At 40.1% G+C, this 26847-nt stretch overlaps 1 protein-coding gene across 1 annotated transcript in view; it reads left to right on the forward strand.

Annotated features, from left to right (window-relative positions):
- Nucleotides 1-26847, forward strand: part of cadps2 (Ca++-dependent secretion activator 2) — a gene marked incomplete at both ends in the record, with an annotated part of 215682 nt that overhangs the window by 53860 nt on the left and 134975 nt on the right. Inside the window, 6 exons of the mRNA XM_079247774.1 lie at nucleotides 1630-1962; nucleotides 15034-15114; nucleotides 15679-15912; nucleotides 15997-16118; nucleotides 21290-21401; nucleotides 24772-24911. Of these exons, the coding sequence (XP_079103900.1) occupies nucleotides 1630-1962; nucleotides 15034-15114; nucleotides 15679-15912; nucleotides 15997-16118; nucleotides 21290-21401; nucleotides 24772-24911 (1022 nt within the window). The remainder of the gene's footprint in view (nucleotides 1-1629; nucleotides 1963-15033; nucleotides 15115-15678; nucleotides 15913-15996; nucleotides 16119-21289; nucleotides 21402-24771; nucleotides 24912-26847) is intronic.

A 26847-nucleotide genomic window follows, 5' to 3' on the forward strand; every position in this document is an offset into this window, starting at 1 on the left:
AAATGTTAAAACGTAATTAACATAGGTTAATTAAGACACAACTGGAATTATAATAGAAATGGAGAATGTGTGCAAACTGGATGAGATGGTAATCACAGTAATGTGAAGCTGCAGCGAGAAACTGGGAAGCTTTCTGAGAATGTGACTGGACGTACTGGAACAGCAACACATTTATCAAATCAAATCAAATCAAACTTTATTTATGAAGCACTTTTTCTACAATAAAATGCAACACAAAGTGACATAAAAACACAACAAAGAAAATTCTTCAGCCCCTCCATTCTCACACTCAAACGCATACACACTCATACACACACCCAAACAACATCAATTTCCAACACTACTCTTAAACATCACGCATTTATGTTTCTTCTTGGCACACATGGAAAAGACTGTGTGGAAAACTTCAGCAGCTGCATCAGGCAGAGGAATCTTGGGGGTTCATCAAGCTCTGATATCAGCTGAAAAATAATACACATTTATACAATCAAATATTTATTAATTTTTCTAAACTAAAAACATGCAGATCTATCCATCAGGACCAGGCTGTCTCTCCATTAATGCTGCTGTTACTGAGGCGTTGTCTCTTTAAGGATGGAAACTCCATCTAAATTAACCTCATTGGTCTCAGAAAAGTTAAATGTGTAGTTAATATTATTGTGTATAGTTTACAACCAGGAATTAAAATCAGGCAAACTAATGCAGCCATCATCAAAGGGTAAACCTAAAATTCCATAAAAATCTTTACACGTGAACAAACAGCTAACAACTGCAATAAACCAGTGATTAAATAACAAAGTTGACTTAATGTGTTGCAGAATAGTCAGCTAATGATTCAAAAGGCCAAAAACTGTCATCATTTCAGCCACCTAACATAGAAAATCCTTCCAAAACACCTGAAAATGAACAACGGTTCAAGGTGGAACTGTTGGTGTTTGAAACTATCAGCAGCTCCATTACCCACATGACTTCTGCATTACATCTTTCTATAGAAGTCTATAGGTATGTCGCCACTTGCATTGGAGCGTATAGTCAGGTGACTGATAAAGCGTGACCTGATTGGCTGAATACCAGTTTGATGTTATCCCAGTGGTGCGGACACTAAAATTGATTTTCTGGCGGTGAATTTTAACCACAGAATTTTGTGTCTAAATTTTTTTCCTTTAGGTTTTCTATCTTCAAATTTTGAGCCTTGAATTTTAAAACTCTGAAAACGTAGCGAAAACAAACAATTGGAAAGTTGAAGCATTTAACTCATTAGCTTTATTTAGATGTTAATTCGCTGCATAATTTTTTTGGTGCCTCAAATTTAAAGGCTTATAAAAATTCAAAATCAGGTGGAACAGATTTATTTCCATAGTGTGCAGTGGGTCAAGCCCTACACCCTTTAGAACAGAATCGGTAAAATTGGGATTTCCAGTGGAAGGGTGACATCCAATCCTCTGGGCCCCTTCCCAGTTTTTGCCTGAGGAAACACAACCAAATATTTCCCAACTCCACCTGTACTGAGCCATACTGCAGGTGGAAATGGGGCTTTAGAATCACCCAGTTTGTAATTTCTGTTTCACAACAACTGAACATAATTGAAAAATATTGTTGCTCATTTTTGTCTGTCTCTCTCCATGCCAGGGCTTCCTAAAGAGTGAGCGGGTCTTCCGAATGGTCCAGAGCGGCGGCTGCTCAGCCAATGACTTCCGCGAAGTTTTCAAGAAAAACATAGAGCGCCGCGTCCGCAGCCTTCCTGAAATCGATGGTCTGAGCAAAGAAACTGTGCTGAGCTCTTGGATTGCAAAGTATGATGCCATCTACAGGGGAGAGGAGGACATGCGACGCCAGTCGCAGCGGCCCCATCTGAGTGCTGTGTCAGAGCTCATCCTCAGTAAAGAGCAGCTATATGAGATGTTCCAGCAGATCCTTGGGATTCGCAAGTTTGAGCACCAGCTGCTGTACAATGCCTGTCAGGTGAGCTGCTGGAAGTTCAGTGTGGTACATTCACTCTTTCAAAATTTCTTATTTGCTAAATGTTAATTGTGATGGAAAATGAAGTTTGCCCTAATCTGCATGTTGTCCTGTGGTTTCACATGTATTCACATTATATATGATTAACCCCTTTACAGTAACCTCCTGAAAATGCCAAGAACACCTAAAAAAAGGCATAACCATATTAAATTAAATGCTATTCTTGAACTCTTTGGAGTTCATTCAAAAGCGTGGTCTCTTCTAAAGATAACATTCTAAATATTCACCCTGAGCTTTCAAATTTATTGTAACTAACAAGCATCAAGTTATTGAAGTTGTAACAAAAGGAAATAACAGTTTTTTTCCTTCACTTGAATTTTTCTTATATTTTGTCAATGTGCTGCATATGGAGAGATGGGAATAAGGACTGGAAAACTAGATTTAGATGTAGCATGAAGCCTTACCTATTGCCAGGTAAAATGTGGTGACAATAGCAGCCAAAATGACTATTCCTAGTGCTTTACAGTAAGTATATTCAGGCGCTATCTTTTTGAAAATTCCTATTTCAAAAAGCTACAACTCCAGAAAACTTCAAAATAAAGTCATCAATGAGACCTCGAATGAAAGGTGGTATCAAGGGGAATCTTCCTGTATATTCGTATTTACTTTCAGCATTATTGAAATTGACCAAGTGATGCATAAACACACTAAAAAGCTTTTTATTTTCTATTGTATATTATAATAGCCTCCCTGGTAAGGTCTATTCAGGGGTCCTAGAGAGGAGGGTCCGCCGGATAGTCGAATCTCAGATTGAGGAGGAACGGTGTGGTTTTTGTCCTGGTCGCAGAACAGTGGACCAACTCTATACCTTCTTTCGGGTCCTGGAGGGGGCATGGAAGTTTGCCCAACCAGTCTACATGTGCTTTGTGGACCTGGAGAAGGCGTTCGATCGTGTCCCCCGGGGGCTCCTGTGGGGGGTGCTCCGGGAGTATGGGGTACCGGACTCCCTTGTACGAGCTGTCCAGTCCCTGTACGACAGGTGTCAGAGCTTGGTTCGCATTGCCTGTAGTAAATCGGATTCGTTTCCGGTCAGGGTTGGACTCCACCAAGGCTGCCCTTTATCGCCGATTCTGTTCATAACTTATATGGACAGGATTTCTAGGCGCAGTCAAGGTGTTGAGGGGAACCAGCTTGGTGGCCTCAGGATTGGGTCTCTGCTTTTTGCAGATGATGTGGTCCTGTTGGCTTCATCTGGTCGTGATCTCCAGCTCTCACTTGAGCGATTCGCGGTTGAGTGGGAAGCGGCTGGGATGAGAATCAGCACCTTCAAATCTGAGACCATGGTCCTCAGTCGGAATGGGGTGGATTGCCCTCTCTGGGTCGGGGAGGAGGTCCGGCCTCAAGTGGAGGAGTTTAAATATCTTGGGGTCTTGTTCACGAGTGAGGGAAGGATGGAGCGTGAGATAGACAGATGGATCTGTGCGGCGTCGGCAGTAATGCGGACTCTGCGCTGGTCTGTTGTGGTGAAGGAGCTGAGCCAGAAGGCGAAGCTCTCGATTTACCAGTCGATCTATGTTCCCACCCTCACCTATGGTCATGAGCTGTGGGTAGTGACCAAAAGAACGAGATGTCGTATACGGGCGGCTGAAATGAGTTTCCTCCGCAGGGTGGCTGGGCTCTCCCTTAGAGATAGGGTGAGGAGCTCGGTCATCCAGGAGGGGCTCAGAGTAGAGCCGCTGCTCCTCTGCATCGAGAGGAACCAGTTGAGATGGCTAGAGCATCTGGTTAGGATGCCTCCTGGACACCTCCCTGGTGAGGTGTTCCAGGCACGTCCCTCTGGGAGGAGACCCCAGGAAAGACCCAGGACACGCTGGATGGATTACATCTCTCGGCTGGCCTGGGAACGCCTTGGGATCCCCCCCGCAGAGTTGGCAAATGTGGCTGAGGAGAGGGAAGTCTAGGCATCCTTGCTTAGGCTGCTGCCCCCGCGACCCGACCCCGGATAAGCGGCAGAAGATGGATGGATGGATGGATGGTGTATTATAATAAAAGTCAGCATAAGTTTCATAGTCATCATTTTTATAAATGTAGACAATATCATGCTATGTTATGTAAAATAAACAAAATGGAGGTTAGCACTGTGGCTTGACAGCAAGAAGGTCGCTGGTTCAGTTCTTAGCTTGGGGCTTGGACAGTGGCCTTTCTGTGTGGGGTTTGCATGTTCTCCCCGTGTATACGTGGGTTCTCTCCGGGTACTCCGGCTTCCTCCCACCATCCAAAGACATGCATGTTAGGTTAATTGGTTACTCTAAATTGCCCATAGGAGTGAGTGTGAGCGTGAGTGGTTTTTTGCGTCAGTGTTGGCCTTGCCATTGACTGGCTAGCTGTCCAGGGTTGTACCCTGCCTTTTGCCCAAAGACTGCTGGGATAGGCTCCGGCTTCCCCACGACCCATCATTTGATGAAGTGGTTGGGATCATGAATGAATGAATGAACACCACAACACAAAACAATTTACCTATTTTACTGTAGTGGGTCTTTGTGTTTTGCACTACTGTCTGCAAAATAGTGTTTGTAAAATAATTAGTGAAAAGTTGTAGAGCAAAATATGTAGCTGTTCTGAATAGCTGTGGTCCTGATGGTATAAAGGGCAGGAATGTAGGCTGAAGTAGTGTGGTATCTGCCTCATCAACACTATGCTAGCTTTCAAAACCTGAAGCTGATGACTCTCCCCTGCTACTGCTGCTTCTTCCCCTCACTGTTTTCCCTCTGGCTCTTCCTTTTCCTCTTTTGGAAGGAGTTGGTCTTTCTTCATCTGAAGAGCTGATGTCATCAGCTCTTCTTGCTCCCCTGGTGGGTTCCCACTCAGAATGAGATGACCGACTAATAAATACAAACAAGACGTTTTTTTTTTTCCCCCCACATTAGTGCTGTGACTGTAATAAGTGTATGTTCCAACACACATGCATCCCTGCACGCATGCTAACACACACAGTATGAAAGTGACCCACACAGATAAATCAGCAACAGCGTATGTTCTTTCTTTCTATAATTTTGTATTTATATACAAATGTTAAAATCTGGAGAGAAATATAGGTTTGAAACTCCTGCGTCTATTTGATCACTGGTCTTTTTGCTTTCCCGCATACTTGGACTGAATGAAATCGACACGAATTGGGGGTCTTACGTTTTAGAACTGAGACCCAAAGATTCCGAACGAACCAGGTCCCATGTCTTTAGCAGAACCACTGTAAATGCGCCAACAGAAACAATGTGAACAAAGGAAACAAAGCGGTGAAGTGTAATGAAAAGTGGGAGATGAGCCAATACTGGGTGCAGCAATCGAGACCACCTCGATGGCCTCTCTCACCACCCAGCACAACGTCCTACCTCCTAACGCCCTGCCTGTGTGTGATGGAGAGCGGGGGAAGGAGGGGGTATCAAGGTTTTAGGTCCAGAAGGAAGTGAGCTTCCCTCCAGAAGATGAGCCACCAGCGGCACTAGGCACGCCCCCCATAACCCATAACCCGAGGGCCAGGACAAGCCAGGGGCAGCCACCCGAACAGCCACCCGAACAGCCAGGGGCTCTCAGCGACACCAACCAAGGAGCCGCCGCCAGCCCCAGAAGGCACCAACCGACCATATGCAAAGGGGGGACAAGGAAGGGGAGCGGCGGTAGAAGAAGAGATAGATCAAGAGCCCACTGTCCCTAACCCCCTGGACACATGTCACAGTCCCTCCTCGCCTACACACTAATACATTTACACACCCTCACCATCATCCTGGTATACACACATATCTACACACACACACACACATACAGGCCCACACACAAACATTGAGTCCACCCTCCAAAACCGCCCTCCAGACCCCTACATCCCACTTACACCTGTGCCAATTAAAAACACCCCTCCCCATTCTACCTCCCCTCGAACACCCCACCACAACCCCTCACCTCTCACTTCTGTCCTATCCCCTTCCTAACCACTACCACTTCACCCCCCCCTATACACACGTACCACTACACCCGCATACACACACACACACATCCCACTCCTCTATATACACACCCCTACCCCCTACACAAACACCACCACACTCTCCCACATACACAAACCACTACACCCCCATACACACGCACACCCACACTCTCCTACATACACACCCCTAACTTCTGAAGCCATTTTAAAAACCCTCACACAGAAGCCACACATTGCCATGACAGGGATTTAATTGGCTGACAGGGGTGTCAGAACTGGCATCAGAGCTGATAGGCCAGGTCTGGAAGTGGAAGAGTATGTGATTGTCTGGCCCCGTGGGTTGACACTCAGTGGTTATTATTGGATAAGGAGGAACCATGGCTCAGTCCATTTGGTCAAAAATGGTGTCAATCAGAAGGGGAGAGCCTGCCAGTGCGTCATGCGTAGTTGTATTGAAATAGGAAATGTCTAAGATATTGTACAAGCATGGTATTTCACATGCATACTTCCATTTGATCTAACAGCGCTGATCATGGGCTTAAATTGACAAATGATCCCGCTTTACGGGAAAATTTCTTTGCTTTAGTGAATTGAGAAAACCTGTTGAAGAACTTGAAATTAATTTATTCAGATTAGTAAGTGTTTTCCTAAAATGTAAAATTATGAAGAGGTTTCACTGTATAAAAGTCCATCTGCATCCACACAGAACTTTTTTAGAGCTGATAAAGCATTCTGTGAGTGACCCATTCAGTTTGAGTCAGGTGTGTTGCAGCAGGAAGCTCCCCCGTGATCCTTATTGGATTAAGCGGTTTTAGAAAATGAATGAATGAATGATTTCCATGGCTTCTTCAAGTTCATTCAACAAAATAACTTTTAATGTATGAGGCCAAATTAAAAAGAAAAAGTTGTCATTAGTTTCAACCAAAGTGTTTCATCAGAGAACTCAGTTTTGAACGTGTTGACACTGGCTTACAAAATCTAAGTAAATGCATGGTAAAAAATTTAAAAGTAAAAAGCAGGACATTATTTTCAGATTTTTAAATGCAAGCAGTTTTAGTGCTTATTTCACAAAGAACACAAATAATGGCCAAAGGATATAAATAAAATATACATTAAATACATAAAAAAACATAAAATAGATAAAAACATAAAATGAATTAATAAGTCCTAAACGGTAAACACCACCCCACATGTAGATGGCGAGCGTGCACCTGAAAATGATATAGATGCGCAAAAAACTCCCAGTGTCCCAGTGTTTTTTTTACCTATCACTGAAAATCTTGGCAGTTTCATTGCGTTCACTCTCAATTTGCCTCTATTGTAGTTCCAGGGGACTCAAACCTCCTCTGTAACCTCTTACTAACACACCCCCATCACATATGACATCTGATGTGGAGTTTATAAGCAGGTCTAAATTAAACCTGCTTTTTCTCAGCAAAAAACAAGTGATCTCAAGAACTGCACTGAATTAATTATTTAAACACTGTCCTTCAAATTTGTGAAAATACCACCATGACAGTTTCTGTACTCCAGTCACAGTATCATTTTTAGTAAACCCAAAAAAGCACATCACTAATAATAAAAATAAAATCAGCCCAGTCTGCCCTTCGCATTGATGGAAACTATTCAGTAACGCATTCTTGTAAATGGTTGGCGTCCAACATGTTGAGATGTTAATTCATCCTCTCTGACATCTTGAGATTTTGATTAGCAGCTTCTTGTGAGTCATAGTTATCATAGAAATTATCTTTGAGGCAGAATTTAGAAATAATGCTAACAAAGGCCACATAATAGAAGTCATGGTAACAGAACCAGCATGCACTGTTGTCTGTTTGCATGGGTGTTTATTTTTGTACTGGAAACTCTAGCTTTTTAGTACTAGCTTTTGTCGGTCAATGTGTAGCCACCAGCTCAAAAAAAGAACATTTGAGGCAATTTTGTACACAGATGTACTCAAATAGTTTGTGACTGATGTTTGTGTTTTCTGTGACATTTGATTTTTTTTTTTTTTTTTTAATGGGAACAATTTTTTTCTGACTGTCAGCACACACTGCATGGGATTCTGCTTTGTCTGAAGCCACCAGACCTTGCAGTGATTTCTCCTCCAGAAACAAGTTGCATGCGCAATTAATAGATGAGGCAGGGCTGAGAAATGCCAACCCACCTGTCAATTCTATGCACAGATACAAATTAAGTTTTGTTAGTCAGCACGTCATTGTCAAACATGTCCACGCCTGTGATGTATCCACTTTCCTCTGCTAGCAATGCTTGTGAGGTGGGGGCCGGAGGACAAGCGTTTGCAAAAGACAATCTGAGCTGAGCAGTGGCAAAATCAGATCAGAAAGAAGGAAGAAAATGTTTGCAAATCAGACATTTTAGTCAAAGGTAACTTTGTTGAAGTAATACAGCTAGAATGCCAGTTAAACTAAATAATAACTAATGAGACAATATTCTGAAACTACAAGCTAATTTCAGAGTTTTTTTTTTTTATCTGCCTGAACCAAATGAAGCAGAAAAGTTGGATCAGAGCTTCCTGTCTGTAACATCACCTCCACTGACCGGGATCGAGTCTTCCCGTAGAAGTTCAGCAGAGGCTTAGTTATTAAAAAAAAGAAAAGAAAAAAAAAAAGAAATCAAACACTTCACGGCTTTAGAAAAGCTGAAAGAGCTGCATCAGATTCTCTTGAAGCATTAGAGGGAGAATACATGTAAGGGTTAATTCCCAACGAGGTGTCCATTATCAGAAATGAATGGATGGCACCAACACTTTAGGGCATTATTAGGGCATTTACCGCTTATACCATGGCACTCACAAAGGAAATAATATAAGATCAATTGCTAATGTTGTTTTTACTGTTAAAATAATGTTTTTAACAAGAAGCAGCAGAGCGGACTATTTAATGTCTCTTGTTGTAGCGTTGCCATGGTAACCGCCGTTGGCAGCACCTGCAGCTTCTTCGGCAGCAGATACTATTGCAACAAACCTCCAATGATGGTGAAATATCAGTGTTGTAGGATGTGTGTGACTGTGTGGTCCAGGGAGCTGAGTGTGGATAACAGTGAGTGAGTGTGTGTGCACGGCATGCTGTCAGGTGATTGAGCCTGAAAGATAAGAGTGTTAAATGGAAGTGCCGGCCCTTCCTTTTAATGGATTCCAATGAAAATATGGTGATTTTCCGCCTGAAAATGCATATTTCTTTACAATATTAAGGAAATTGGGGGGACATGCGATGGTTGGTTTCTATAATAGCCCCAGAAAAAAATCAGCCGTGGAAAAATCTAAATGAACAGCATGGACCTTTTTAATTCTTGAAGATTCCTGTGAAATTGGCGTAACCGCTGGCGCATTAATGCAGAGAAACACACACATGGTCCGCTTCACCGCTGCAGGGTGACATCAGAGCTGCTCTGTCCCTCTTTTAGAGATCTAGAGCTTCATTACAAACTAACTTAAATATTATTTAATACGGTTGAGACAATATGATCGATATTTTTTCTGCTGTGACTGACTGCAACTAACAATCTCGGTTGAACATGAACATAATACAGTACTGAGATAGGAACAGATTGGGAGACTTTATATCCTTTCTCCTTCTACTCTAGTCATTGTTCAACCGATGGTCTAAATTAACCTGAAAAAAATAAAATAATTTAAAAACTGGCAGGTCAGATACATTCATTAGTAACAATAGGCCGCTGTTTGACATAGTCTTTTCAGATATTCTTTCTGCTTTCTGTTTTGCCCGCTTGTCGCTAACATTTCTGTTGCCAACTGGCATTTGAGCCAGCGCAATGATTTAGAATAATTGGGCTATTTGATGGATTTTTTTTTAACTGGTGTCCATTATCACTTTTTAACGGACACCCTGCAACCAATCAGAATCAAGTATTCACCCAGACCATGGTATAATGGCTGATAAACGTCGCCAAGAAACAAGATCCATCAACCTCCATCCAACTCACTCTGTGTTTGAGTTGCAGCAGGTTGCATTCTGGAGAAGATTCACAATAAATAACTAAGTTGACAAAACTAGTAATATGAGAGGTTGCCTTGAATTTAAAAAAAAAAAAAAAAAAAAAAAAAAAAACAGATATAAGAAAACAACATTGTATGTTTCTGGTTGTCTGAGCAGCCGTAAACAGGATACATGATTAAGCCAAGGAAGAGCTCCCTTTCACAAAATTCAGTCCAAGCAAAACATTTAAATCCAGACAAGGACAATGTCCCAGAAGCTGCACAACTGAAGGAGTCGCGTCTTTTAACTTGTTCAGCTACATTCAGTCCAGTGAAGCTGCACTTTAAGTTTATTTTCAAAATCATGCTTCAAATGAAGACAAACATTTTTGCATAACCTCATTATTGTTGACAATAACTTAAATAACCATTAATGTCTGTGTGTAATGATCAAAAGATGATCCTTAAAATGTATTAAAATAGACTGCACATAAACAAAAAAAAAGGCAAAAGATGAACTTATCTAAAGCTTGAGTTCATTCTAAGTTCAGAGACAAACGAATTAAAAGAAAAAGAAAAAGTCAATGTAAGTCTTTAATATGAAGCAGAAATTTCTTTGACAAAACATCCCAAATGTCTAATTGCTTCTTCCTCAAGCATCAAGAAGAAATTGTAATCGCTAGTTATCAAAGATAAATAAAAACTATTTGCACACATGGACTTCTATGAAAAACTAGTACAATCCAATCCGGGTTCAATCAAAGTTCAGTAGTCTGTACTTATTTAGACTTTTATTTTTTTAATGTCAACTGTGCACCAGGCCAGTGTTTACAAAAAACCTCCTACCTGAATGCTCCCTGTATGGTGGAAACTGGGATGATGGTGGTTGCTTTCAGGCAGGTTGGGATGTTGGCCTGCTTCAGGAAAGAGGTGAAGATCCTGGTTAGAAAAAGCAGCAGGAAGCTTAAGGCTACAGGTTGTACGAAAGAAACAACTGCCTCACAGACGTTTCTGGATTTAAACCCAGGAATGACCAGTAACAGGAGAACAGTCGCATAATTACACCATTAAAGACCAGTAATACGTGACAAGTGTAATGTTGGCAGCAAAGGTTAATCTTGACTCACTATTCTCACAGCTAGACTGCTTTTTTGTATCCAGAACATGTTGTCTGCTCACTGAAACTGTAGTGGATTATTGCTGATATGAGGTCAATAGAGATGCCAGGAAATCTTTTCCTGTGTGAAGCCGTGTTCGCAGCTTTTATGACAAAATATGCCGACACATATATTCAGGGTTAGGACCTGAGGTCCCTCAGAGACCAGCCCTCAGCCTATGTGTTGGGGCTGTATTGTGGGGGACTTAAGCTGCCGACCTTCAGGCCAGTGGAGAAACGTCTCTACCTTGTAATATAGGAAAACTGCCATGTTCCTAATATTTCATCGAAAGAAAAAAAAAAAAAAGAATAAAAAGAGCTTTGGGACCTTTTATTTTGACATATTGGAAAATGGCCAAGTCAGCAGAGTTTAGCTAATTGTTAGTTTTAATATCTATTACTGATTAAACGTTGATGATGAACGTTTTATATTACAGAAATTATTGATGAGCCAATAAAAATAAATACATAAATAAAAATAAAAACTGTTAGATAACTTTTATATACTGTATGTGACTGGAGGTGAAAAATACGGCACTATTTTTTATTTTTTTAATCCACGCATAAAAAATTACAAAGGCTTGCCTTTGTAATTTCCAATGTAATGATCCAAACCAGTTAAAATGTAAAATTATTCTAAATTTGTTTTGTTTCATGAGCATCTTGTATATCCATTAGTTGATCTTGACAAAAAAAAAAAGACTGGATGGTGAATGTTTTCTCCTTATTTTGACCTTAAAATTCAATTTATTCAGTTTCTCAAAGACTCTTTAGTAATCTCAGAAACTTTAAGAATAAAGGAGGCTGTAGTCAATAACTGTCAGTTTAAAAGAAGGATGAACATAAAACAAGGTCAACATCTCCTCCAACAATCCTTCTAGCTTAAGTAACTGATCCTCCAACCAAAGAGTTGCTTTTAACAGCAGAATACAGTCTGCCCTGTTGGTGCTCTGCTAAAAACAATAATCCTTTTTTATTTGACAACAAGAATCGTAAATATTACTGAGAAGGTAAGTCTGGATCAACAGACTTCAGTTTAATGTGTTAAATCAGTGTTGTGGGAAAAGATAAGATTTTCAAGTTTTATCTAAAATTTCTAAATGTAAAAAAAATTAAATATGCCACCATTTAAAGGGAACAAAATGGGCTCTCGTAAGGATACAAAATATATTGCCAAGAGACATTGTTATGACAATCCACCAAACGCTCATTGATTGACTTCTTTCAGTAGGTATTTTTTAAAATAAATGACTCATATTTTTTATACCCTTAACTGCGTATCTCCTCGGTGCAAGTTCGGATTCAAGACAACACATTCTCAGAAATCTCTGGGCTGAAATTAAACTTCTTATCTCCTGTGTGTTATCGGCTCAGAAGATTCTTCATGTCTCTTTGGCTTCAGGCCATTTGCATAAGAGCACTTTCATTTCTCACTGTCATTTTTGACACTTCTGCTCATCTCTTTTTATTTTAGATTTGGTTTCTGCCTGTTAAGCAGGCCTTAACTCAGTCTCCAAACTGCTTTCATCTCCACTTCCAGTCAGTGTTATCCTCTGTCATAGCTCCTCACTGTGAAGGTAATGAAACTTGTCAGAGTTGCTTGGATATGACTAAAGCCCCATAACCAACTTTGAACATTATCTTTTTGTTTTTAGAAGTTGCAGCTACTGTCGGCTGATTTATTAGTCTATTAGAAGCTTGGAAAAATAGAAAAGAATGGGGAAAGTAAAGAAAAAAAATGGCACTAAAGCCAAAACACAGCATGTTCAGTTTGTTAATTAAAACATGTATAACCTTTTAGCAGAGCGTGATACGACATGATGAATATTTGTACAAATTGTCAAGTGTCACAAATAAAGTTTTATTTAAAAAAAAAAAAAGATAAAACATAGATATTATAAAAGTTCTCACCATTGTCACCCTGTATTGATCTCATCTGTCTGTAACACAAGTCTATCTGATGGAAAATCATGGTGGAATCTGTGTCTGAAACTCTTTGCTCTGGTGAGTCAACAAGAATTCAGTCTCATCCAGGGAAGTAAAGGACAGCCAATAATCTTTTCAGATGACCTTATCTCTCACTGCAATCATTTCTTGTCAGCCACTGTGCAACCAGCTTGCCACACAGTGATGGTGAATGTCAGCACTCAGCCATTCGGCTGGATCGAGTTGTGTAGCGAGGCGGTGTGATGTTCAGGTCCGGAGGCTTCACAGGTCTGTCTCAGCGCTTTATTCCACCACCCTGAATCTCCTCATTCTCACAGAAGTCCTATCTCCCACTCTTGTGGGAATTTGCTGTCAATGTAAAAATGTAGTGCACATTGTGTATTTAACATATTATTTAGACACCAAAATGTTACTGGCCAACCCCCAGCTCCCCGAGGGTCTCTGAAGGAGGTGTGGGCTCCATTACCTCGGTTGCTGGTCTGCCTGGTCCGCTCTCTGATTTCTGCATCCTCCTTAATGCATTTTTTTGTGTTTGTCTCTGATAAAGTCACGTGGTCCATGATGTGGTTCTTATATATTTGTATTTGTTCAGTATAGCTGATTTTTCCTTTTTAAAGTAGTAGGACAGACAAGACAAAAGATAGTGGTCCATCTTGAGGACAGAATAGAACAAAAAGTAGATCATGATATATGAGACACCAGGACAACTTATATGGGATAAACACAAATGTTTCTTTATATAAGAAAGAAAAGAAAAGACAAAGTTCTGGTCAATCAGGTCATAAAACCCTTTGAATTGCCACGGCTTGCAGCTGAAAGCTTTTCTTTTCCTATAAATATGCATTTTAGCATATGTACGTTGGCTGTGATGGTGACAATTAGGATGTATTTCACAGTGATGACTTATTGTATCAAGTGCAATTCAGTGTGTGTATGTCTCTTTTGACCATGAACACCACATTGGGTTTCATAATGTATGAAATATGCTGTATAAATAAATGTGCACTTGTTTGCATTGAAGTTTTATAATGTAATACAGTCTGTATTATGGTATTAGAATTTTCTTACATTGACATTTAACATTTTCTCAAACAGGTGCTGCCACATCTTACGATACTAAATGTTATCTCTATATGATTTAGTTTGTTCATATTGATTAACTGTTCTTTATTTTTTCCAATGTCAGTTTCTGCAGGTTTGTCGTTATATAGGCAGAGTAGTGAAAATGTTCTCTACACTTAAGTATCACCTTGTGAAACAGCGGTGTCGACTAGGTGTTGAAACACACATATGTACCTGTTGTCATCCATGTGTGAAGAAAAGATTAGTCTCAGACTCTGCATTATGTGGAGCCCACAATGTATTTTTGTAACACATTCCCAACTGTAACAAGATGTTTCGGTCTTCCACGGAAAGGTGATGTGTCCTTCCCACCTGTTATATTTGATTAAAACTAAAGCCCAATCCCTCTGTTTTGCAGGTAACATACTTATTTTACTTTCTAGATCAAGGACTACTGGTGAAAAGCTGAAGTACTTTTTTATTTTGAAAGAGATAAAAAAAAAGCAGCTTTTTTATCTGCAAAAGAAAGGGATATGGCCTGTTTGTGGATGCAGGTAGACTCAGTTTGATTTGAATACAATTTGAATTAATTAAAAACTTTGAATGGTAAGTACTAATTTAAATGCTATTTCAGTACTTAGCCCAGTTTTTGAATAAGTTTAACAACACTGCAAGATGGAAAAAGTAATTTAATTCAAGCTTTTTGCAGCCTGTGATCCACTGTTGAGTTGGTATTATGAATAAAGCTCAGAGTATTGATGATGAATATGTGAAAAAGGTCTTGCTTGATTTTCATTTGTTTTGCCAGGACAACATTTAGTGGAAATCCTAGAAGGACTTTCACGCTCAGCTCCTGAAAAAAGAAACCAAACCTTCCCTTATTTGTCTTTCCTTTTTTTTCCATCCACTTAGTTTGTTGATGCTGCACATTTCTGAATGGTTCACTGAAGCAAGGCTGTTTTTCTCCTCTTTTAGCTGGACAATGTGGATGAACAAGCTGCTCAGATCCGCAGAGAACTGGATGGAAGGTTACAGCTGGCTGAAAAGATTGCTCGGGTAGTTAAGTATTGTTAAATTATTTTGATTTCTGATAGTCTTTGTTCACTTTATCTGAAAATATTATTATATTACAGCCCCAGACTAATCAAGTATCAATAGAAATGTATGAGTACATAGGAATATGCCTTTTTAAGTCGCAGTATAGACAGTTTAATCCCGATCCTGTGGGATTTCGGACCACTCATACTTGCTCTGCATCCCGACGGACAGGTATTCCAATGCAGCCATCTAGTGTGAGCCTTTTGTCAAACACACTGAGAATTATAGTGATGAAATGCAGCAGAAAGGCGCTGCACTGTTTGCATTTCCATAATTAAGTCTATTGACACTCTCGGGCAGCAGCGGTGTGAAGCCATAATTAGAAAGCAAAATAAGTCTAATTATTCCAACCGGATGAAAAAAAAGCTGTTTGTTCTCCAAAAGCAGAAACAAAGTCCTGAATTAATTTTCCAAAGGAAAATATTATAAAGATAAATAATTACTGGTAAGTTTGATGTGCTAGCTAGGAACATGCTAATGCAAAGGAAATCCATTTAAAAGTGGTGATTGTGTGTCCTGCAGGAAAGGAGATACCCAAAGTTTGTTTCTGCTGACATGGAGGCTTTATACATTGAGGAGCTCCGTTCATCGGTCAACCTTCTGATGGGGAACTTGGAAAGTCTGCCAGTGTCTAAAGGAGGGCCAGACTTCAAACAGAAGCTCAAACGCTCCTCCATGAACAGCTCCTTCCTGGACTTAGGGGACGAGGGAGACATCCTGTCCAAGTCTGATGTTGTGCTGTCCTTCAATCTGGAGGTCTGTTTCTGTCTGTGGTGACTGGAACCTCAAAAGAACTGCTGAAAGTTGGAAAAATGCTGAACTCTGTGCTTCTGTTCTCAGATTATAATAGTTGAAGTCCAAGGGTTGAAGTCAGTGGCTCCAAACCGAATCGTTTATTGTACCATGGAGGTGGAGGGAGGAGAAAAGTTGCAGACTGACCAAGCAGAAGCCTCCAGACCACAGTGAGTTTGTCTTCATGTTCTACTCAGGCGGGGCTGCTGCAGATCTAAAAATGATAAGAAGCTAGTTTTGCGTTCACAATGTACAGTGTACCAAGCTAGTTTATCTCTAAAGTATTCATTCATTCATTTTCCTAACTGCTTAGTCTGATTAAGGGTCGCATGGGAGCTGGAGTCTATCCCTGGACAGCTCGCCAGTACATCGCAGGGTCACACAGAGACCAACAACCACTCACACACTTCGGTCAGGTTGGAGGGTTGCTTTGGGTATTTTATGTCTTTGGTGGTTGTTGACTTATGGTATGTAATGATTTAAAAATCTGTGTTAAAGGTTGCTAAAAACATGACGAAAAGGTGAGAGTATTCCGATTCAAGTCTTTAAATAATAAAAAGATAATCAAAAACAAAACAAACAAACACAAGTTTCTGGTATACACAACATAGTTTTTAATCAAGTAATGCATGTGAGCAAGGAAATGATATGTAAGTGTCAAGTATGATACAGTAGATGTTGAGGGGTTAAACCTCCTGTGCTTTTTGGAAAAGGAAGTTTAACCTCTTACAACACGTGGTTACCGAACGTAGAGTGTGCTAGAAAACTCAAATATGTGTTAGGTTATAAAAAAAAAGGTGACACTCATATGTCTGATGAGTATTCAACACCATAACACTGTAGAAATCTCAGAAAACTAGAAATAGCACAATAGAGCCCCGTTTAATAAACTCCAGATGGTCGATGGTAAAATAGGGTGGCTTATGTGATGAGTAAGAGCAGAAAAAGAAAGAAAGAAAAGAAGAATGTGTTATAGATGGGATGAAGGGGGAAAAAAACTGTCAAAGTGTTTATGTTTTTATGTGGCTGGGTCATCACTGAGCATCCTGGCTCTCCTTTTCTAAGCGGAGAGGTGAATGAAATATAATCAGCAATACCGAAGAATGCATCATTTAATCCCGTTTACAGGCTTCGGTGGGCTTTGTTAAAGTGGCCACATTCACTGACCATCTAGTTTATGGAGATGATCTCAGGGTATAAACAGGAGGGTGTGTGTCAGGCCTGAGAACCTCAGGGTTCACCTCTGCTTTTTGTAGATAAAGTCGTTGCTATGACCATGTTCAAGCCATGATGTTCGCAAGAGGAGCTGCTTGCTCCTGCAGATCAAAAGGAGTCAGCAGAGGTGGTTTGGATAAATGGCGCCTCCTTTTGGGTTTTCATACATGTCCAACTGAGACGAGATCCAGGGGCAGATCCAGAAAATGCTGAGTGGATTATATTCCCTTCTGGTTCAGAGTCTACACTTTGTACACTGCTCCAGCAAAGCTCCCTGGGATCTGGATTTCCCTAAACCCCCACTCACTTACATTCTCATTCTCCCTGCCAATACATTTTAAAAATATCCACTCTGTAAGATCATGATGTCATTTTGAAAGGAAATGGTGGGATTTGACACCAGAATCAACCGTTTTCTCAGTGTAGGCAGATGCAGGAACTTTTTATGCGTGAAATAGTTTCTAAATCAACATCTCGATGATTAGAAATGATTCCACACACACATTTTGAAAATTTTGGATCTTATATTGGTCTATGATGATTTTATTACAGCTTTTAGTGCGAGTACCCGGCCTGCAATGGATGCAATCATTCCTCTCTCAAGCTGATGCAGAGATACTGATCCTTTCTGTTCTCACCTGTAGGATTCTTTCTGGTTTTCCTAAAGAGGTAAATCTACTGCAGCTTTTACAGAACTCAGCTGCTCGTCTGATGACGAGGACAAGAAAGAGAGCTCATATTACACCACTTTAAACATCTCTGCATTGGCTTTTTGCGTGCTTCTGAGTTGAATTTGAAATACTATTTTTGTAGTTTTTAAAACTCTAAAATTGATCAGACTTGCTAATGAACCCCCCAGTGCTCCTATGGTCTTCATCTGTGGAAGAGCCGACGGCCTGGGGGTAGGAGTGTTTATATTTTTTTAAAGACAGCTTAACTCTTAGCTTTCTTAGCAAGTTTTTAATTTATTATCATTCAAAACTATAATGGGTATTTTATAGTCTTATTAAATTTTTTATTGCATTTTAGTGTAGTTTACCTATTTATTTTATTTCATTTTATTATCAATTAATTTTTTAATCAATTCTCCAGTGTATTAGTTTTCCCAATGCGTATGGTGGACAGCCCTTTAAGACATTGTGTTTTTGTAAATGGACTCTATGCGTATTTGTGTGTGTTGCGTGTGTGCAGGTATGTGTATGTTTTCATGTGTCTGTATTATGTTTATGTAATGGTAGTTTGATGGTCATGTAGATTAGATGGTAAAAGATGGAATAGTAAGGGGTGTTTGGGGTGGGGGGTATTTTCCACATTTTCAATGTAAAGCACTTTGAGTTTCAGTTTATGTATAATAAAGTGCTTTATCAATAAATTTTGATTGAATGAAGAGAGAATCACTAATATATTTTAAGAACATATGAAAGTGATGAATTGACCATTAAAGTGATTTAAAAAAAAAAAAAAAAGAAGTATGCTTTGATTATGTCTGACTTGAGACAGAATAACTCCATTTCACCAGATTATCTGTTCTGCTCCACCTTGTGCTTGTTAAGCAAAACGCCGGAGCTTCAACTTGCTGGCAACTGATTTCCACTGAGGACTGAACATTCTTGGTCAGTCGTTGGGTGTTGGATGCCGGTTTCGCAGCAGGGGTCTGCGCAGTAATGAGGCTGCCCTTTCACATGCTCCCAGTGTTAATGGAATTTTTTTCCCCCTTTTTTTTTCCCAAGCAGCTCTCTGCCTGCCAGAATCACCAAACAGAGCCAATTAGATGAGCTCAAAGTAGCCCGGTGACCTTGCTGGTCAACAGGGGTCCACTGCTGAAAATGGGCTTCACTGCAGCCCCAGTCACCCTCTCTGTCATTAGCCCGCATCACACTCCCACATCTCTTGTTTTCAGCATCAAACATTTACACACCTAAAAAGCATATTGAAATATAATTAGACACGATTAGCTTGAATTACATGGTTGTTCAGCGGCTGATATGCGATACCAAACACATTATTTTCTGCTCCGACCACACTGAAGTTCAAGACTATAATTATATGAAATCTACAATTTGTTTAAGTAGCCAGACTTATGTTTGTGCATGCGCATTGCAATAAAATCTTGTGCCTATATGTCAAGTGGCATTTGACACAGGATTAACACCAGTCAACTCAACGGTAAATGAAAGAATTTGATAGATGAGTATTGCTTTATTTTTATGTAAAAATCTTCTAGAAAGACTTTTTCAGATAACTACAATCGAGATTTTATTAAAAATATTTTAAAATTTTGGTTAAAAAGGGAACTGTATGATGATTGTGTGACACCTTCAAAGGCAAAACGACGAGACATTTGGACTTAAGATTTATTCTGTCCAAAAGCCAGAAAAGAGACTCTACATATTGTACATTAAACTGAGGTGGGAAAAGGAAACCACGGAAATGCTGTTAAATGTGCAGGACAAACTACCACGCCCAGTTCAGGTCAATGGAAGGAATTTAAATAAAAAATATTATTCAGGTGGAACTTAAATATGTTAATTCCACTAATAATTCATTTAAAAAAAAAAAAAAAACAACAAAAACCCCCCAAAAAACGTGTTTTAAACCACTAGCAGAATTTATTGCAGATTTCTTTTGAAACAACGCAGAATGTTTTACAGCACACAGTTTTCTGGTAATCTGATTATGCTGATGCATGTGTCAAAGCCCAGCTAACAACTTAGCAACTTTCCTGCCATACCTAGGAAGTTGTCAGACCCCCTTGGTAATTATTTTTCCAAAAAAAAAAGTACTAGTGACAAATTTGGCGACTTTTTCTGGTGTTTTGGGAGACTTTTGGAGACTGACACAAAAAGATGAATAGTATAATTTTCCCAGTGAGTCAGCAAGATGCCCTTACAACATGGAGTGTTTGGTGGATTATTAACATGTAAATTATTAACTCCTTTTTGTGATTAATGGTATACCACCAAACGGCCTGTTGTGTCTTTGTGTCTATTAAATGGAGCTATTTGTAAGCATAATGCATTGGTTGGATGAGCAGCAGAGCTGAGAATAAAAGTAACTTACTAAATCTTCTCTACAAATACCAAACAGCTGATTCTAATATTGACTGTTGTTTGTGATGTTTCTTTGATTGGATGTTTTGAAGTCTGAAACAACATTGGCTGTCAGACTTGTACGGTGTGGAAGATTTAGAGTTCATGGCATTTAATTTAATAAATTATAGTTTGGACTGAGTGTCTAGTACTGATGTTTATCCTCCTTACGAATGCACAGCGTTCGTGTGCAGACTAAACATATTTCTCCAAACAATGTTGCCGTGGAAACTGTGGAAACGGAATACGAAGCTCAGATTTGCTTCTTGTCACCAAGTAAAAAGGGTCATTTACCTCCGTGCTACATATCTTTGCACATACACACTTGCACACTTAAAGGGACTATTTTTAAACAAAGGATGCAATCACAGGAGCATGACTCTCAGCGTGTATGATGCTGCGCCTCCAACATCCTGAGCAGAAGATGTCAACATGCCCTGTCAGTCACCGTGAGGCAAACAATAAGTGATTCAGCCCACACTAATGGCATTGTTTGCTACCTCTGTCTGAGACCTGAAGTGATGATTTTCCATGCATTGTTCTGTGTCATCTCTTGTTTGAGTTAGCTTGCTGTTTGTTAGAAAATAATTATACCGTGAAAGATAATCACAGTAATCAGTAATCTTAGAATGACAAAGATATTAAGGGTAACTATTCAGGATAACTGGCGAGGAAATCATTCAGAATTAAAGAAGGGCCAGTTGGTGAAATCAGTAAGCATAAAATGATAGAATCCCATCACGGTTTTCCAGTTTAGTTCATATCCAGTGCTCAGTGACTGCAGAGCTGACACACGATACCTTCACTGACTGCAGTTTAGGAAGAAAAGTGGGAAAAGACACCAAATATTCTGAAAAAAATGTTCTTTATGGAAAATGCTCAAAGCACTTTTCAGGTGGTTCTTTTCATTTGCATGGAGCAAGTTTCCGTTTCCATCTCCTCTCTGAGCTTTGACTTGATTTACCTCAGATCTACAATGTTTGCATGCAACTTTATACAAAAACCAAGCAGCGATGAAAGATCTTGCTGTCTTTCAGGTGGGGCACTCAGGGGGACTTCACCACAACTCATCCTCTGCCTTTGGTCAAAGTGAAGCTTTTTACAGAGAGCACTGCTGTGTTGGCTCTGGAGGACAAGGAACTGGGCAGAGTAAGTGCCGTTGCACTGTTACACCAACACACAACCTGACAATGGCTTTGATCACAATTGGAGTCAAATCAGTGGTCAATGAATCCAGTAAGCCACAGAAAAAACATTCATATTGATTCAGAGATGAAAGCATACCCTATTCTGGTTTATGTAAATTGCATGCTTCATTTAAAAAAAAAAAAAAAAAAAAAAAAAAAAAAAGGATAATTATGTTATTTATGTTAATGAACTTGATAGGATAATAACAATTTTAGTTGCTTCTACAGATTTGCGTGGAAACAGGTAAAAGAATCAAAATCAGCCAGGACATGCAATTACACAAATAGATCAAGTGATTAAGGGCTTTACAGGATAACAGGATACAGTGATCTCCAAATGTTGACAACCCGTATTTTATTTCCAATAGAAAACCAAACAATCTATGAGCTGGAAAACTGAAACATTTTACTATTTCACATGCAGCAGGTAGAATTTTTCATCAGACCAGCATGGGAAAACATTCCTTTCCTAAATCTCCATCAGCTTCTCTCCTGGTTTCCAAAACATTACTAAAAATCACCCTTAAACCACTTACAACATGAACCATATAAAATACAAAATCATTGTAAAAATAAAACTGGTGACGTATATCAGCACACCTATTCAGAAACTAACCTTCAAGCTCTTCTGAACACTCCAGGTTTTCCCAACCGAGTGCTTGCAAAAGTCCGGTGCCAGAGTCTTGTTCCGGCGTTACCTGAGTAAGCAGGTCGGTGGCCGAGGATGAGGTCCAATGTGTCAAACCATTTACTGGTTTTACAGTGCGCTCCGCTCTGGTTACTGTGGTCCTTAATTTTTTTTATAGTTCTCTTTAGTTTTTTCATTTTTTTCCCGACATTGCTTTGCGATGTGATAAATCCCAGCTGTCTGGAGTTCAGAACTTATCTTCACAAAAATCTTTGTTTCTCTGTGAGCCTTCAAAACCCCTCTGGATGTCATCGGCTGCAAAAACTGCCGGTAGAGCTTTGACCTTCTCATCACTCCACTAATCCATCGCGTTTTACGTTCTTTTGCAGTATCATAAACAGTGAGTAAAAATGGCAGGGTCTGAAGATGCGGAAATTAAGTTACGGCGTTCAGCGCGAGGATGTAGCTACCACCTACGTCAACCAGCTACGTCAGATGCCTTCCTAAAGAACTGCAGAAATACCCAGAAGTTGAGTAGGAGCTGAAATGGTTATAGGAACTGAGGGTCAAAGACCCTAAGTTCGGATCTGTCCAAATGCACGAAAGAACTGAAAAGGTTGGAGGAACTTCAAATGGTTCCCACTGAAAGCAGCTATTGCTGCCATCGAGTTGAAAATTCAATTCAATTCAACGTTATTTATATAGCATTCAATCACGGCAATGCCATCTCAAGACGCTTTACAGACAGAGAAGAAAACATAATGAAATCAAATTCATAATAGCCTATATAAGGAAACCAACAGATTGAGTTGGGTCCAACTCAATCTCCCACCCTGAGCAAGCACATTGGCAACAGTGGGAAGGAAAAAACTCCCTTTTAACAGGAAGGAAACCTACGGCAGAACCCGGCTCAAGGACAGGCAGCCATCTGCCTCTGCTGTGTGGGGGGACGAGGACGGAAAGACAACAGGAACTGCTGGGAGACCTGCTGAGACAGGAGACATACATGTTAATGATGCAACACTGTTATTGGGGGGGGGGGGAGCTTATTCCAAAAGAGAGGGCCCTGATAACCAAAGGCTCTGCCTCCTGCTCAGCTCTTTGAGACTCTAGGAACCACAAGTAAGCCTGCAGTCTGCGAACGAAGTACTCTGGTTGGTATATAAGGAACTATGAGGTCTTTGATATATAGTGGTGCCTGGCTGTGGAGGGCTTTATATGTAAGGAGAAGGATTTTAAACTCCATTCTAGATTCAACAGGTAGCCAATGAAGAGAGGCTAAAATTGGAGAAATATGATCTCTCCTGCTGGTTCTGGTCAGGACTCTGGCTGCAGAATTGTGGATCAGCTGAAGGCTTTTTAGGGCATATTTAGGACGGCTCAGTAATATAGATTTACAGTAATCTAGTCTCGAAGTAACAAAAGCATGAGCCAGTTTTTCTGCATCACTCTGAGACAGAATGTCCCTAATTTTGGCTATATTACGTAAATGAAAGAAGGCTGTTTTAGTAACCTGCTTAATATGTGGGCCAAAGGACAGGTCCGAGTCAAATGTTACTCCAAGGTTTTTCACTGTAGCACTGGAAGCTAAAGTAATGCCACCCAGGTTCATTACAAAACTGGAAAATTGAGCTTTTCAGATCCAACAAAAAATACTTCAGTCTTATGAGTTTAAGAGGAGAAAATTTCTAGACATCCAAGTCTTTGTCTGTGAGACAATTTTGTAGCCTATCGGGCTGATTTGTTTCATCTGGTTTAAAGGATAAGTATATTTGAGTATCATCTGCATAACAATGAAAGTTTATTCCATGTTGTCTAATAATTTTGCCTAAAGGGAGCATATATAGCGTGAAGAGTATTGGTCCAAGTACAGAACCTTGAGGAACTCCATGACTTACTGTAGTTTGTGAGGAGGACTTGTCATTTACATGAACGAACTGAAGTCTATCAGATAAATATGATTTAAACCAGCTTAACGCTGTACCTGTAATTCCAATTACCTGTTCTAGTCTTTAAGCTAATAGTTTCCATGAAATGGTAAAATGTCTGTTTCATCATCAATATGTGTTTTTTTTCTCCTATTATAAGTCAAATATGAGTTGATGACTTCTGCAAATCACCAAATTCTGTTTTCATTGACATTTTCTGACTTTTTTTTGGGAAATTAAATGAGTTGAAATTGACAGCCATGCATACTGGTTTGCACCCAGCAGCTGTTGATGGAATGTGCTAACACTAACATCTGCAAGTTTTTATTTATGTTTTGCCATTAGAGAACCTAAACACAGTAACTTCCCAGACTTCCCAGTTATAAAGTAACTGGTTTCCTCTGCTTGAAATTTGTTTTACAAATGTTCACTAATATTTAGGAGGCAGCGGAAACTTTCTTTGCTTGTGTAAATGGTAAACATATATGTGTCAGCAGTGCTCCAGAAAGACTGAACCCCTGATCTGGTTACAGGGTGATCAGGTATGCTCCAGCTACAGCCCAGAGAAAGTACGATGATGGAGGCCAGTCCTTCTGATGATTTAACAGCTGTTAGCGGGATCACTTATCTCACAACACACTGTCTGCATTGGAGTGTATTTTCATTAATAATTGACTAAAATTCTGGGCACCACACATCTGTCAAGCCAAAATGAAAGAAACACATTTACATTAAGAGCTTGTAGACTTGACCATGTTTTCTCTCCTTCCCTTTAGGTGGTTCTGAACCCCACCACCAATGGACCAAAGCAGGCAGAGTTCCACCGTATGGCTGTCCCCAAAAACAGCCAGGACACAGATCTGAAGATCAAGCTGGCTGTCCGCATGGACAAACCTCCCAACATGAAGCACAGCGGGTGAGCATGCTTCTTCCCATGCTTTTTTTTTCTTGTTCTCGAGACTCTGAGAAAATTACGTCATTTTGTTCTCGTGGATGCGTTTGAAGATAGTTCTTGACACCTCGGGCTGGCAGAACTTTTTTCTTGCGGGGCTTCGAGAAGTATCATGTGATTGGTCGGACATTTGAGGTGGACGTGGTTAACACGGAAAAAGCATGAAGCGGAGTTGCTGCTTCTGTGTGTTTGCTGTTGCAGGTAAAATGGATTGTTTTGATAAAACAGCTGATCGAGGTGGTGAGAAAGTATGAACATTTTTACATGTGGCATTAAAACCCTCGGACCCAGTCGCGTGCACAACCCGCCCTGCCACGTGCGCAACCCACCCTGCTGTGGACGAAGTTGCTCGTTAAACATGAAACTAGAAAAGCGTTCGGAGAGCAGAAACCTCCGCCAAGCACAATGTTAAAGAATCCTTTAAAAAATTCCTGGATCACCACCAAAATTTAATCAGTTTTTTATGTTCACATTTCCAACAACTCTTGAAATTTTTTATAAAAATCCGTCCGTAACCTTTTAAGTTATCTTGAGCAAAACGAACACAACCTGGTGGAGGTAACAACCGGGTTCATTGCACATAAAAGCAGACATCGCCCCCCCGCAGTGATCCCTCCCTGCTGCAGACGTGCTTCTCTTGGAGGATGTATGGGCTTGACGAAAAAGACGTTTTTTCTTGTTCTTGCAGCCTCGAGAACAAGAACTCAGTTCTGGCTTCTCATGGAGTATGTAACAAGCTTTACACTTTCCTCATCCGGGAGCTCTACAGTTGTATGATACAGAGAAAGTCTTAACCTCTTCTCCACAAGGTACATTTTTCCTGTTTCCTGTCTGAAAGGACATACTCAAGAAATGAGGTGTATCTCCACAACTACATGGGGTGTACACTGTATATAAGCCTCTTCTCAAAGAAAAGCTGAGACATGTAAAAACTACAGAAGTTTCAGAATCAAGATATATGTTACTGTCAGTGTCAATTCACGTGTATAAAACCGCAATTACTTTAAATGGAAACCAGTGAACAGCGGCCCAGTTCATCTAGAAATAAGCAAAGTAATCTCTGATGAGGAACTGTGCTACAGTAGATGTAGCACAGTTCCTGCGTATTACGCAGGTGAATCTCTCAGGAAGCCATTGGCTGATGTTGATAATGGACACTTGTGTCAATGATCAGTCAGGAGAATCCAGGGAAAGACCCCAAATTCCCCATAGAAACACCACGAGGATCCAGAACAAAGTGAAGCCCGAGATAGTAAGATTGGAAGAATGATTACTTCATTATAACACCCGTCTTCATCGTCATTTCCAACAAGAGCGGAGTCATGGGAGACAGATTAATTGAGTTTTGTTGAGGACAATACGGCAGAAGTGAGACGTGATTCAGTATTTCGGCTGCTAGCTCCCAGACGTTTTGTCCCATAGGCATGAGACAAACATGTTTGTACTCAGCAGAGTCTCTGCTTTCATATGACACAATGTTTATTTGGTTTGCTTGAAGTGAAGAAATTAGCAGAAGCTCTAAAGTGAACAGTGCTGTTCTCATGCTTTGCTTACATTGCCATTTAATTGCTTAGAGTTTAAACTGTATTTGGTTCAGATTCCAGTGCTTTAATAGCTGAGTTTCCACCGGCCATGTTGGTACGTTACATATCAGGATTGTTGCTTCCGTTTGTGTGCAAAAATCTTCTCTTGGGAAAGGTTTCTTTCCCAAGAAGTCTTTAAAATATGGGCAAGATGACTGAAAAATTGAATATGTCCAGAAGATGAATAAATGTCCCTGAAAAAAAGTCATGAACAAATGTCCATTTCCAGACAGCATCTTGTTTATTTCATGACTTTTCTGCTTTTGTTTTTTTCTTTAGCTCATTTTTAAAGATGTCATGAAAATGATTTTTGAATT

The sequence above is a fragment of the Telmatherina bonti genome (assembly GCF_933228915.1).
Source record: "Telmatherina bonti genome assembly, chromosome: 2".
Taxonomy (NCBI): domain Eukaryota; kingdom Metazoa; phylum Chordata; class Actinopteri; order Atheriniformes; family Telmatherinidae; genus Telmatherina; species Telmatherina bonti.